Raw genomic sequence first — 13763 nt, forward strand, 5'->3', positions numbered from 1 at the left:
TACTTACTCATACATTGAATACAAATATCTGAAAATGTTCCTGCATCATCACTCAAGACAAAAGCTTGATTCTTAGCTTTGTTCTCATTGTCTTGGCCAGTAGAGACCAGGAAGGCTTGCTCTTCACACATAAAATGCAAAGAATATAATTAAGGAAATTGTATCTAGTATGATTTCACATACTATATACTGGAAGCATGATAGTTTTGTGTTGATTGTTAATGTTAAGAAAAATATTCTACTCTGAAATTCCATTTTCAGTCAGCACTACAAGTAAAGAATAATACTTAGCTAACTTTGAGGGGGAAAATAAAAAAAATTAAGGAAAAACAATGTGTTTATCACATGCACAATCTATAATTTTACATACTTATTTTACTTATTACTTGACTTTTTTGTCCATGCAGTCTTCCAACCTTAATATTCCCTTAACATAGCTTTTTGCACTTAATGGAGTAATAATTTTTTAACAAAGAAAGCATCTGTCTGTCAAAATTGAGCATCTGGTTATATCTTTGCCAACTCATAAGTAGTCAGGCAGATAGTCAGTTTTAAGATTGAAAAACAGCCTAAAGAAGATACAGAAACATGTTTAACTTAGCTGCCCCCCTTAGAAGGGGAAAATACTAAGCCCAGAGAGAGAGCGAGCGCAAGAAGGCAAAGCTCCATGATATAGAGAATCTCTTCTTTGGTGGGAGTTCCTTTCCACCCCAACTAGTGTGTGTGTTTAAAAAAAAAAAAAAAAAAAAAAAGCTCTCATTGGGATTGTTGCTTTCCAAGGATATTTCTACAAGGTATTCCATATCCCTTTCCCAAGGATGTTATATTCCTCACTTGGTTCCCTATCCTACTAGTCTTTTTAAAATCTATTTCCATTTCTGTAAAACGGGACTACCTATGGCTCTAGGTGTGTTCAGTTTTACAATAAAGCACACAGCCCTACACACACCCTCAAATAGAATAAATGAAGAAGCTACTATATAAAAACCTAACCAAAGGCTCACTGAGGCAAAAGCTAAGGGGTGATTTGCAGAAGGCCCCACTGTGTGATGTGTAAACCCACTTAGAATGCAAGTGTTGTTTTATTCAGACTTGGCTGTAGGGGATTTCTAAACTGGTTTTAGAAGGAAAGACTATTTATTATCCTTAGCAATCTAAAGAAATGTTATGGAATGATGTCTTTGAAATTTTAAACAAACTGATGTCAAAAACAGAATTTAAGGTATAGTTCTAGTCTGAAAATTGACAATGAAAATAGCATTGTGAACGTGCAAGTTATTTCTCTTATTGACTCCAGATCAGGCTACATTTGCAAGTAAAATTAAGTGGTTTTCCCCCCCCCCCCCCTCCGAGTTTGTGGCACTGGCAATTAATCTAGGAATCTGAAAGTGGAACTGAATATCTTCCTTTATGGTGTGTTATAAGGAGACTAAAAGTTACAGCCACCAAATTATGCCCTTAGTGACACCAAAGCAACCCCATTGTTGTTAGTGGGTTTGCATAAATGTAAGTTGGTTCTGTAATTGGACACTTAGATACCACAATGATGGCTATGTGGTATAAAACACTAAATAGAAGGGGAACTTAGTAAACAATGCATGAAAATATGTAATGACTCAAAATCTGCTCTTGATGGCTGTGCAAGGCGAACAGAAATAACTTGCACAGCTCGTAGAACAGGTTTTCTGTGTTAACACACAAATAATAAGCAGAAAATACAGGGAACCTATATGTGAGTAAAATGGTGCTACTTCGCTATACTCTCTTCTCAGAGTGGAACTTCACAGTTAAGCCAGTGAAGGAGAATCCTTATATAATAGTTGGTAAAAGGTTATAGTACATATAACATAGTTAAAAGGAAGGATCTAAAATTTTGCCCATGACTTTCACCTGTGGAGTTATTGTGTTATCAGTGGGGGAAAAGCACTGTATTTTCTCTGTGCTCTTTGTGTCTGGCTAAATTTTTCTTTGTTTAGTGACACGTTCCCCAGTAACTGACTTAATCTTTGCACGCAGTTAGGTGGCTTGTAGGCTGAATTCATATTGCAAACACTGCTGACTGGAGCTGGTCATTTTTTTTCTGTTGGTAAATTGCCCACAAACACAGTTTTTACCAGTTTCTTATTTCTAATGGTTGGACAGATAGTTTGGGAACAAAAGTTGTTCTGTGGATTGTTCATGATTGCATCTGCTGATGTCTGTTTGCTATTCATAGGTCTGACCTACGTCAGATGTTAAATACGTAGGTCTACCCTATGTATTTAACAGCAATACTTTTTTGTTCATGAACTATTTGCAAATAAGTTGAGATGTTTACACATTTCTTTGTTGTCTGTAATTGTTTGAATTTTTTGTACGAATTAAAAGAGCTTTTCCAAATGGCTGCAAAAGCACATCTGGTGTGAATACTCCAGCGAATATTTATTTGTGACACTTTTGCTTTCTGTGAACATTCTTGCAAATACTCATTCAAATGTCCTTGAATAAAAAGAATTTCAAATACTAGGGAACTGAATTGGGAGGCTTTATTTACAGGAACTTTTTTGCTGCATTCACATAGCCCAATGCGTAATACGTTATCTTTAAAGGGTAGGTGATAGAAATGACTGAAACCTTCAATGCAAAAATTACTGTAAAACTCTTGTAATGCTGCAGAATAAAAGGGACTAGAGGAAAGTACAAGTGAATTCTGCAGAACAGAATTAAGCAGCCTTTTGACTCTTCTGCCCCTTGTCTTGTCTTTCAAAGTGGATGTCCTTTTATCTTTTTCATATCTTCTGTGTTTACATAACTTACCACTACATATGAAATGGTAAATATCTTGAATTCAGGAGATGTACTGGACTCTTGTACTCAGGTTCTCTTTGCCTGAGATGCCAGAACCTGAACCTCTCTGCTCATATTGAGTACAGAGGCCCTATTCAACAAAGTACTTAAACATGTACTTAATTCTCTTTGACTTCAGTGGTATTTAAGCACATGTTTTAAAGTTAAGCACATGCGTAAGTGCTTTGCTGAATCAGGGCCGGAGTTCAAGGGTATGTGTATGTCTTTCCCACTCTTCCCACCCCATTTACACTATATGTTACAAATAAGCTCTGTATAGGCAGAACATTCCAGTGTCCTTTTCAGCTCAACATGGTTGTCCATTTCTTTTAAAAGAAGCACAGCTTCACTGCCTTCCCCCAGTCTACTCCGCACTTCTTACAGGTTTTGTTTTACTAGAATGTATTTGTTAGTGTTTGTGCTAGTCCATTTTTTAATTTGATTTGGCTTTCTTTGTATGGATAATAGTTACCTTTTAAATTGCAATTAAAATAATGAAGAAATCTTTCTAATATGAACTCTCTCTCTCGGCAATACAGAATCATCTTATTGTGACGGTGCCACCATATCATGACCAGAAAATAACCTCATCTGTTTCTGTGGGGATATATGTGGTGACCAATGCTGGAAGATCACATGATGTGCAGTCATTTACATACACTCCAGATACATGTACGTAAAGTGAAGAAATGAGGGATGGGAATGGACAAAATTGCCTGCAAGGTCTTTTCTGATTTTAATTTCTGAATATTGAAGCAGAGAGAAAGGGGCTAACAAGGGTAGCAGCTGTGTGAAGTTGGGTAATAGGCTTTTCAACAAACATACATGCTCAGCAATAATATACCATTACAATGACATTTCTTCTTTGATAAAGTGGTACATATGGGTGCTTAAACAGCCTTCTGAAATTTCAAGGTATTCTAGGAAGAATGTTTTGAGTCACCAGCATGACAGTTCCTCTACTGGCCAAAGCACTTTGAAAGGCTCCTGGTTCCTTCCCTCAGCTGAGGACTCTTCTGTGCCCCAGACCCTAATATAGGGAGGGACAGTAACACTCATGATTGCAATAAAGATGGTGGTGTGTACTGTCGAGTACTGGAAGAGCCACCCTTAGAGATGTCATGAAAGCAAATAGTTAGCTCAGCTGTCTATACCCTGGATCCTGAGTCCTAAAATTCATCTCTGAACAGGAGGCTAAACACAGAATGAAGTCAAATCGCAATTGTATTAGTTGTGGTGAAAAGGCTTGCAAAGGATGAGGAGACACTACACATGGTGGACAGGTAACCGTAGAGGGAAAGGGGCTTGAGGAAGAATTAGGGAGCAAATGTTTCCTCACTGCTCTAAAATAAAATATAAGGCTTTTGTTTTCTCGTAGACTGTGTAATATTTCACCAACTATCAAAATGTTTTTCTTCAGTCCCAGTAAACTTTGATCATTGCAGGTTATCAACATTTCTCTAGTTACTTGTTATATCAACGTTGGAAATGTTAATATTCTGGGAGCTCCTCTTGTTAGCAAAATCCGCTCTGTCAAGAAATGAGGTCTGAAGGGTTAACTTCCATCCTTGTTACGGTATGTAGCGAGGGAATCCCTGCCAGATACAGGCTGCTGCTTTCACATAGTAATATCAATTTCAGGTTTATATAAGTTCAAACAAGGAAGAACCCAAGCTGTAGGGCAAGTGAAGGTACAGGTGTTTGCAGTGGAAGATATAGCAAAATAAATAGCACCAAGCATTCTGTGTAGAAAGACCCAAGGGTGCAAATCATACAAATATATTCTGTTTTTTGATGCCACAATCTCTAACACAGTAACCAGCTTGCTTGTTCAATTTAGAAATGAAAATGAAACTTTACAAGTACACTGCTAATTCTTTTTATTTTTAACTTGAAAACTATTGACTATCTTAGGCTGGGAATAAGATGTAAATTTGTTTTATGTGACTGATGCCCCATAATTCACTAATATGACCGATACATTGTGAGGCTCTTACACTGCAGAGATAAGATACGCAACTTCATAGTACTCATAGGGGATATGATTTTATTTACTTCTGTTTATGCGGGGAGGTCAAGCTGTCAGGCAAGGGGATCTCCTATGTAATGGCAAAAAGGGCAATGAAAAGTTCTGCATAGCTGCAGTTGAATACATAGAGCAGAAGCATAGTCAGCATAAAACAAAGGATGAACGGAAGAGTTGTGCAGGCTCTGTTAGCACCACTGTACGAGCCTGTGACTGTAAGGAAGTACCTCTAGAGAGGTATAGTAACAATTTCTCTCAGGCCTTGTCTACACTAGGGGGAGGGGGAGATCGATCTAAGATACACAACTTCAGCTACGAGAATAGCGTAGCTGAAGTCGACGTATCTTAGATCGACTTAGAATCACTTACTTCGCGTCCTTGCGGCGCGGGATCGATGGCCACTGCTCCCCCGTCGACTCCGCTTCCGACTCTCGCCCTGGTGGAGTTCCGGAGTCGACAGCAGAGTGATTGGGGATTGATTTATCGTGTCTACACTAGATGCGATACATCGATCCCCGAAAGATCAATCACTACCCACCAATCCGGCTGGTAGTGTAGACTTGGCCTCATTCCCAGACTTACACATATTGGATCTCTTTTTCAGTGAGGCTTCAGCTGCACTTCCCACATGTTGCATGCACTCAGTGCAGTAATAACTGCATGCTGGTGATAGAATTTTAATGTGCAAATTCCATTTGGACAAATTTTGCAATGGACAGAAAAATGCTACCATAACAGGGTTCACACAGGTGTGTGCACAGAAAATTGTGCCTGCATAGGGAGTGAATATGGGGCTCATTTGTTTGTTGGTATTCCCAGGCTGGTAATATAGTCTTTAGACACAAAATTCCTCTGAAATGCTAGTTAATGATTATTTTAACTAGTAAACCTACAGCTCTTCATTTTAGTGCTATATATATTTGATCAGCTGTGTCAGTCTCATCTTCTGTTTTCTGTCTATCAGGGTGGGGGCAAGGAAAGATGTAATAGATTCAATAACAGGTCATCACTAGGGATGTACTCTTACCTTGATACATAAGGACTTTGTGTGTCATTCTCCATGCTCCAAAATGAGACTATAATAAGAACCTGATGTTTTGTGGTCCTATATCTCTCGTTGCTATTTCTGCAGAGCAAAGGAATTCAAGGAGAACTCTCATGAATATGGTCTACCTGAAACATTAAGATTAGAGAAATGTTGAAAGCGGCAGCTAGATATTGGAGTTATACATTAATTGCAAATGCCTGAGAGATTATATACTGTAAACCTGTTAAAAAGACATAAAAGCTTTGCGATGGTGAAAACCTTCAGTGCAGCTATTTGTAGTCCGTAGGCTGAGATACTCTAAATAAAACTCAGGGGAGTTCGACACTTGACTCCCTTAGGCTCCTTTTGAAAATCCCAATGCATGGTCTACCTATGGTTACTTGTATACAACATGGCTGTCAATAGAATGGACAGATAGCTTTACATCATCTGCTTGTGAGAGAAGAGAGCTAGAAGTTTATTCCCTATATTGAATGTCTAAAGTAATTTTGGTAAAATATTAATGATCACACAAAGTTTATAATGAGCTTGTGGGGTACAGCCTAGCGTTCAGGTCTTTGGCCCAGTGACCCAAAGGGAGTCTTCTGTTCGGAGATGGTGCATTCGTAGAATATCTGTATTCAGCTTCACAAAAACTGTATTTCATACATGTGTTGTAAAATGTGTTTACCAATATCATACTGGTATTCATGGTACACCATCTGTTTTTATTATGGGGGAGAGGGTTCCAGGAGCATTTGCATGACTCAAGACTTTTTTCCTTTATTTTTCACTTACTTACTTTGGTATCTGTATTAGAAGATGTAAGTGAACATTTTTCTCCTGAATTTATCCTGATTGTTTTCTGGCCTCCAGTGACAGAAGTGAATTACTGAATGATTGTTAAACTGATGTATTTTATGAGGACCTATTTGACCTGGAAATATGAAACTAATGTGTTTTGTGTATTTTGTATGGGTTCTTTTTTGAGTGTCTGTACACATAGAATCATAGGACTGGCTACTGCACTCATGGAAGGACTGAGTATTGTCTAGACCCTCCCTGACAGGTGTTTTATCTAACCTCCGCTTTTAAAAATCTCAACTGATAGAGATTCCATAGTCTCCATAGGTAATTTATTACAGAGCTTAACCACCCTGACAGTTAGGACATTTTTCCTAACGTTCAACCTAAACTGCCTTTGCTGCAGTTTACGCCCATATACCCTTGTTTAGTGCACTGAAGTTCGTATTCTTTTGGCCAGCAGTATTTGCTGGGGGCTGCATCTGCACCCTATGTGTCCTCCTACCTCCAACTGGGGGCATAAAGGGCACAGTGACTCCAGCTGCCGCAGTTTCTTCTCCCCTGCCAGGAAGCCGTGTGATGTCTGAGCTTCTTCACTCACTGTGCAGTTTACCCATTGTTTGTACATGGCTGTAAATAGATAGGTACATAGCAGTTAGTTGGTAATTAGTGTTCAGACATGTCTACACCATGAGCACTACAGCAATGTGGCAAAAGGGAGGTTTCACTAGTGTGTGCCATGGAGTCTAGGTATTCCGGTCAGTATGCATCTAAGAGGGAGTTTCATTACCCTAGACTAGTGGCTCCTTTCCAGACTACTGTGCCAGCAGTGCCCCTCTGCCATGTACATTGGCCAAACCGGACAGTCTCTATGCAAAAGAATAAATGGACACAAATCAGACGTCAAGAATTAGAACATTCAAAAACCAGTCGGAGAACACTTCAGCCTCCCTGGACACTCAATTACAGACCTAAAAGTGGCAATTCTTGAACAAAAAAACTTCAAAAACAGACTCCAACAAGAAACTGCAGAACTGGAATTAATTTGCAAACTGGACACCATCAAATTAAGCTTGAATAAAGACTGGGAGTGGATGGGTCATTACACAAACTAAAAACTATTTCCCCATGCTAATTTTCCCCCCTACTATTACTCTCACCTTCTTGTCAACTGTTTGAAATGGGCCATCCTGATTATCATTACAAAAGTTTTTTTTTCTCCTGCTGATAATAGCCCACCTTAATTGATTTGTCTTGTTAGAGTTGGTATGGCAACCCCCATCTTTTCATGGTGTGTGTGTGTGTGTGTTTCTCTTCCTACTGTATTTTCCACTGCATGCATCTGATGAAGTGGGTTTTAGCCTACGAAAGCTTATGCTCAAATAAATTCATTAGTCTCTAAAGTGCCAAAAGTACTCCTTATTCTTCTAGGAAAGATAGTACTCCTTGGTAGCTCTCCTTTTCTCCCCAGCCATCTGTTCCTTGTGGATACCAGTATCCTTGGTTCTATTGGGCTCCATGAGGGATACATCCCTGTAGAACACCATTGTCTGCATCCATCCCAATCCAGGGCTAGATCCCCTTTACTATCATCTCTTGGGGTGGCAGGGGTTACAGCCAGCCTGTTCTGCTCTTCTGCCAGCTGAACAGTCTGCTCAAGGCTCTGATGAGGAGTTACAAGTAGAGGACTACCCTATCCTGGCTCCCCTCTCATCCTCCTCCTCATCATCCGTCTGTGGTATCTTCATCATCTATCTCAACCCCAGATGACTTTCAAGACATTCCAGGACTTGCAGCGCAGAATGCCTGACACACTGGAGATTCCAGCTGAGGTGGTCCAGGAAAAATCATGCACAATCCTAACATCTTGCAATGCCCATCAACAAGGGACTTTTATAGCCAGCCAAATTGCTCTGGCAGATACCTGCTTATTTGACACCAACATCAAAAAGAACAGATTGTTGCTCAAGTGCCTTCCCAGGGCTTTGAGCAATTTTATAGACATTTCACACCAGTGTCATTGGTTATTACAGCAGTGAATGAGAGGTTGAGGCAAAATCAAGCGAAAGCAACACTAAGAGACAAGGAACCCAAGAAATTAGATATACTTGCCTGGAAAATGTGTCCTATGTACAGTCCCCAGATGAGAATCACCAATTACCAGGCCCTGTTGATGAAGTATGATTATTTGAATTGGGATTCCATACTCAAATTTGCAGACAAGCTTCCCCAAGATAAGAGTAGTTTAAGTCCTTGATAGCCAAAGGTCAGCTTTTGGTGTGTATATTCCTCCAGGCAGCTCTTGGTACTGTGGATATGGCTTTTAGATCCATGACTACCTCAGTTGCTACTAGGAGATGTGCTCCAGTCATCAGTGACCCCTAAAGAGTTAAAACTGAGGCTCTTCCATTTGAGGGATGTGAACCTTTCAGTATGAAAATAGACAAAACTTCACTGTCTGAAGGACCTTCTGGCCACGCTGAGTTCTTTAGGAGTCCATACTGCTGCATCAAAGTGGAAGCTCTATGAGCCTCAACAACAGTAAAGGAAATCGTTCTATACCCAATTTAGGCAACCTGAATCACTCGGAAAGCATGAAAAATTCCACATGAGGAAGTCATCTGCATGCACTACCATGTCTGTGCTTCAGCATTCATCATCATTGAAGCAGTACATTTGACTTTTGGTCAGGAGTAACGTACAAATTCTGTTGGCTTTTCCTGTTTGTTCCCTTCATTTTAGGAATCATATATTTCATTTTCTTGGGGTCTGGAGTAATGTACCCTCTAATATTTTACATCCATGTACAGAATTAATTTTGTTACCTGAACCAATATGGAGGTGGTGTGTGGCGGGGGTGGGGCCCACGTGTTCAGAGTGTGGGAGGGGATTCAGGGCTGGGGCAGAGGGTTGGAGTATGGGGGGGTGAGGGCTGGGGATGAAGGGTTTGGGTTCTGGGAGGGGGCTCAGGGCCAGAGAGTTGAGGTGTAGGAGGTGAGGGCTCTGGGGTGGGGCCGGGGATTGCGGGTTTGGGGTGCAGGCTGCCCCAGGGCTGTGGCGGGGAGAGAAGACTCCCCCCAGCCCTCTCTCACCACAGCAGCCCGGGGTCGGGGGAGATGCGCCTCTCTCTGGCCTCGGCAGCACTGGGGCTTGGGGAGAGGCACCTCTCCTTGTCTGCGCAGCCCTTGATAGCCTGCTGTGCGGCCATGCAGCTTAGAGGGAATTTAGCTCTGGAGCATCATCACTATGGATGATTGGATCCTGGAAATCCTATAGGGAGGCTATTCCATTCAGTTACAGATCCTCCCTAACCTCTCTCACACACACACACCTTCCCCATTCTTTTCAGGGACCCCCTCATGCGAACATGTCACATTGCGAGGTACAATCACTTCTCAATCTTAGAGAAGTTGAAGAATTTCCTCTAAAACACAGGGGGAAGGGATTTTGCTTTCATGACTTTGATTCCCCAAAAGAAATGGGCTGGTGCCTTATTCTAGATCTGAGACAACTGAACACCTTCATTTGCAAGCTTAAGTTCAGGATGGTAGTTCTGGCTTTATTTATTCCAACCCTAGATCTACGCAACTTTGTATGCAGCTCTCAACCTTCAGGTTGCTTATTTACCTATAGCACTTCCTACAGGTATGATGGATGAAGTCCCACTACCAGTACAGGCTGCTACTATTCAGCCTATTGACAGCACGGAGAGTATTCAAGAAATATATAGCTTATGTCAAGAAACAAGGAGTTCTGATTCATCCATGTTTACATGACTGGCTCATTTGCAGGAAGTCGTATCAGCAGGTAACTGACTTTGCAACTCCTTGCCTTCCTGAGACTAAGTAATCAGAGAAGTCAGTACGAACTCCTACTCAAAAGATAAGTTATAGGTGTGGACTCCAGCAGTGGCCCATTTGTTCCAACAAGGATTCCAAGCTATGGTAGATCTATCCGCCCACCTACAAATTAATCGCAAAACCAGTGTAAGAATTTTTCTGACTTTTGGGACACAAAACCTCCTACACGTACATAGGTGAGCTTGCCAGACTTCACCACCTTTGCATACAAGGGTGGTTGAAGTCTGAATATCCGACAAGCAGTTTTGGATATGTCAGTGCACGTTCCCCCAGAAATCCTCTTGTCATTAAGCTGGTGGAAAGACTCTCAAAGTTTGCAAGTGTCCTCTCCACAATTACCATCAAAGACATTGCTGATAGATGCCTTCACATTGGGGTGGGAAGTCCACTTACGACAATCTTCAGACGTGTGGCATATGGACTCCTCAGGAAGCGTGGCTTCACATAAATATCTTGTAGCTAAGGGCCATTCATCAGGCACGCACGATTTTCCTCTGAGTTCTAAAAGGCTGAATAAGTCAATTCCTAACGGACAACACTTCAGTAATGTTTTATATAAACAAACAAAGGGGAGCAGATTCTTTGTCATGAATCTGTACATCTATGGAATTTCTGTATGAGTCTGACAGAAATACTTATCAGGATTACAGAATATGCTGGCAGATCTCAGCAGACTATTTGCAAGTGAGCACGAATGGTCAGTGAAGGACACTAAAATCCAAGACATTCATCAAGTGGAGTCATCCAGTCGTAGACCTCTTTGCCACCAAAGAAAACGAAGTGTCAAAAGCTCTGCTCCAGAGGAGGACCAAGTCTGGCATACCTGTTTTGATGCATTTCTGGTCCCCTGCTCCCCGGAACGGATGTATGCTTACCCTCCAATTCTGTTGATCCCAAGAGTTTTTGTGAAGCTCAGGCAGGATTCAGCCAGAATAGTCATGGTAGTTCAGGCATAGCTGAGGCACTTCTGGTTCTCAGACCAGAAGAATATCTCCATCCAACTTCCAGTGCAGTTGCCTCCCCAGCCAGATGTGGTATCTCAGAGATGGACAAATCCTAGTATGCATCTCAACTTCCTGCTCATCAGTTCATGTGTATTTCACATTTTCCACACCATACAGTTGCTACATTTTTTTTTTTTTTTAAGTCTTATGAGGGTATGTCACAGGGTGACTTTGACACTTTAAGTGAGAGCAGGGCCAGTGCACCTGTGACTGGTCCATTCACCCCAGCTGACCTTTAAAAGAGGGCACCTGGTCTTAGAGAGAGAGAGAGAGACATGGTGAGGGGGAGTGTGAGGCACAATCAGAATGGGGTAGAGAAAAATTAGAGAGACATGTAGGGAAGCTGTGTGGTGTTTGATGCATATGTTTATCCAGCATAACTACACAGTGGAAGCGTCAAGATCTGAGGCTCATTTTGGTAGGGCTTTCTTGGAATAATTTTTTTAGGTAGATTCTTCGCACCCACCTCCTTTGTCATCTAGGTTATTGATTGAGTCTCCAGTAGTGGAATATATATGGACAAGCACTCAAAGAAGAAACAATTATTTACCGAACTGTAACTTTGGCTCTTTGAGATGTGTTGTCCATATCTATTCCACAACCTGCCCTCTTTCCGTGCTACCAAGGAGACAGAAGAGATATGGGTTCTATATTGGTGAAGGAATGGAGAGGTGATTGGGATAGCCTGCCCTTTATGCCCTCAATTAGAGGCAGTAAGACACTCAGGGTGCCAGTATGGCCCGCAATGGACATCAATGGCCAAAAGAATCTGAACTCAAGTGCATTGGGAACATGCACACCAAAAGTGGAATATATATGGGTAAAACCTCTTGAAGAACCACAGTTACTGTAAAGTAAGTTGCCATTTCTTGTGAGAATGCTGAATGTCAGGTATGTTGAAAGCAATGTCTTTTGTCTCAACAGCTGGTACTCTGAATATTAATGTGAAGAAAGAAATCTCCAGCCCAGCACAGCCTTGTTCTTTTGAAGAGGCTATAAAAGGTACTAAATTGATTCTTATCAATGTTGTTAATGAGTGAGCTATAACTTCCTCCATCATTCCTATCCAGATTGTACACTGAAGGAGATAGGGGTCCCATAGAAATAGTTTGTGATTATATCATTAGACTGTATGCATATAACTTTTTTTCTTTTCTGACTTTGAAGACTTCACCTTGCAACTACAGTGTTTTTAGATATATAAATAAACATAGATTAATATAGAGCAAAAACCATTCAGAAGTTTTAAAAAAATCCATCTGGACTCTTCCTTTAGATGGCCCTATGTTCCACTCTTTCTTTAATATGCTTCCAAGGGATGAGGATGAGAGAAAATGAAGTTTCTGTCACTTACACAATTAACATGGGAATTATTACAGGGAATTTAGAAAATATAAGAGAAATAATTTATGCAAGATAAAATTTAAAAGACTAAGGCCTGGTCTACACTATAGGGTTTGGTCGAATTTAGCTCTGTTAGGTCTATTTTAAAATGAATGCGTCCATACAACCAACCCCATTCCGTCGATTTAAAGGGCGCTTAAAATCAACTTCTGTACTTCCCCCCGGGAAGGGGAGAAGCACGAAAATCGACCTTGCTGGGTCGAATTTGGGGTAGCGCGGACGCAAATTGACAGTTGTGACCGCTCTGGACAGCACTTTGAACTCCGATGCACTAGCCAGGTACACAGGAAAAGTCCCGGGAACTTTTGAATTTCATTTCCTGTTTGGTCAGCATGGCAAACTCAGCAGCACAGGTGACCATGCACTCCCCCCAGAATTGCAAACAAGCTGCAGCATGGACCAGAAGGGAGACACTGGATCTGATTGCTGTATGGGGAGAAGCATCTGTGCAAGCAGAACTCCAATCAAAAAAGAAGAAATGCAAATATATTTGCCAAAATCTCACAGAGCATATTGGAGAGAGGCTACAACAGGGACACACAGCAGTGCCGCATGAAAGTTAAGGAGCTGAGGCAATCGTACCAAAAGACAAAGGAGGCAAACGGTTGCTCTGGGTCAGAGCCCCATACGTGCCGCTTCTATGATCAGCTGCATGCCATTATAGGAGGGGACCCTACCACTACCCCACCACTGTCCGTGGACACCTGCAAGGGGGGAGTCTCATGCAACAGGGAGGAGGATTTTGTGGAGGAGGAAGAGGAGGAGGAGAATGCACAGCAGGCAAGCGGTGAATCCATTCTCCCTGGCAGCCA

General features: G+C 41.4%; 1 protein-coding gene across 4 annotated transcripts in view; it reads left to right on the forward strand.

The window, feature by feature from the left end:
- The window catches only part of NFAT5 (nuclear factor of activated T cells 5), a 136865-nt gene that overhangs the window by 100211 nt on the left and 22891 nt on the right, over nt 1-13763 (forward strand). For all 4 annotated transcript variants that reach the window (XM_074968987.1, XM_074968989.1, XM_074968988.1 and 1 more), the window contains exons 9-10: nt 3366-3498; nt 12472-12549. In XM_074968987.1, coding sequence (XP_074825088.1) covers nt 3366-3498; nt 12472-12549 — 211 coding nt within the window. The remainder of the gene's footprint in view (nt 1-3365; nt 3499-12471; nt 12550-13763) is intronic.

This window comes from Natator depressus, chromosome 12 (genome assembly GCF_965152275.1).
Source record: "Natator depressus isolate rNatDep1 chromosome 12, rNatDep2.hap1, whole genome shotgun sequence".
In the NCBI taxonomy this organism is placed as follows: Eukaryota; Metazoa; Chordata; order Testudines; family Cheloniidae; genus Natator; species Natator depressus.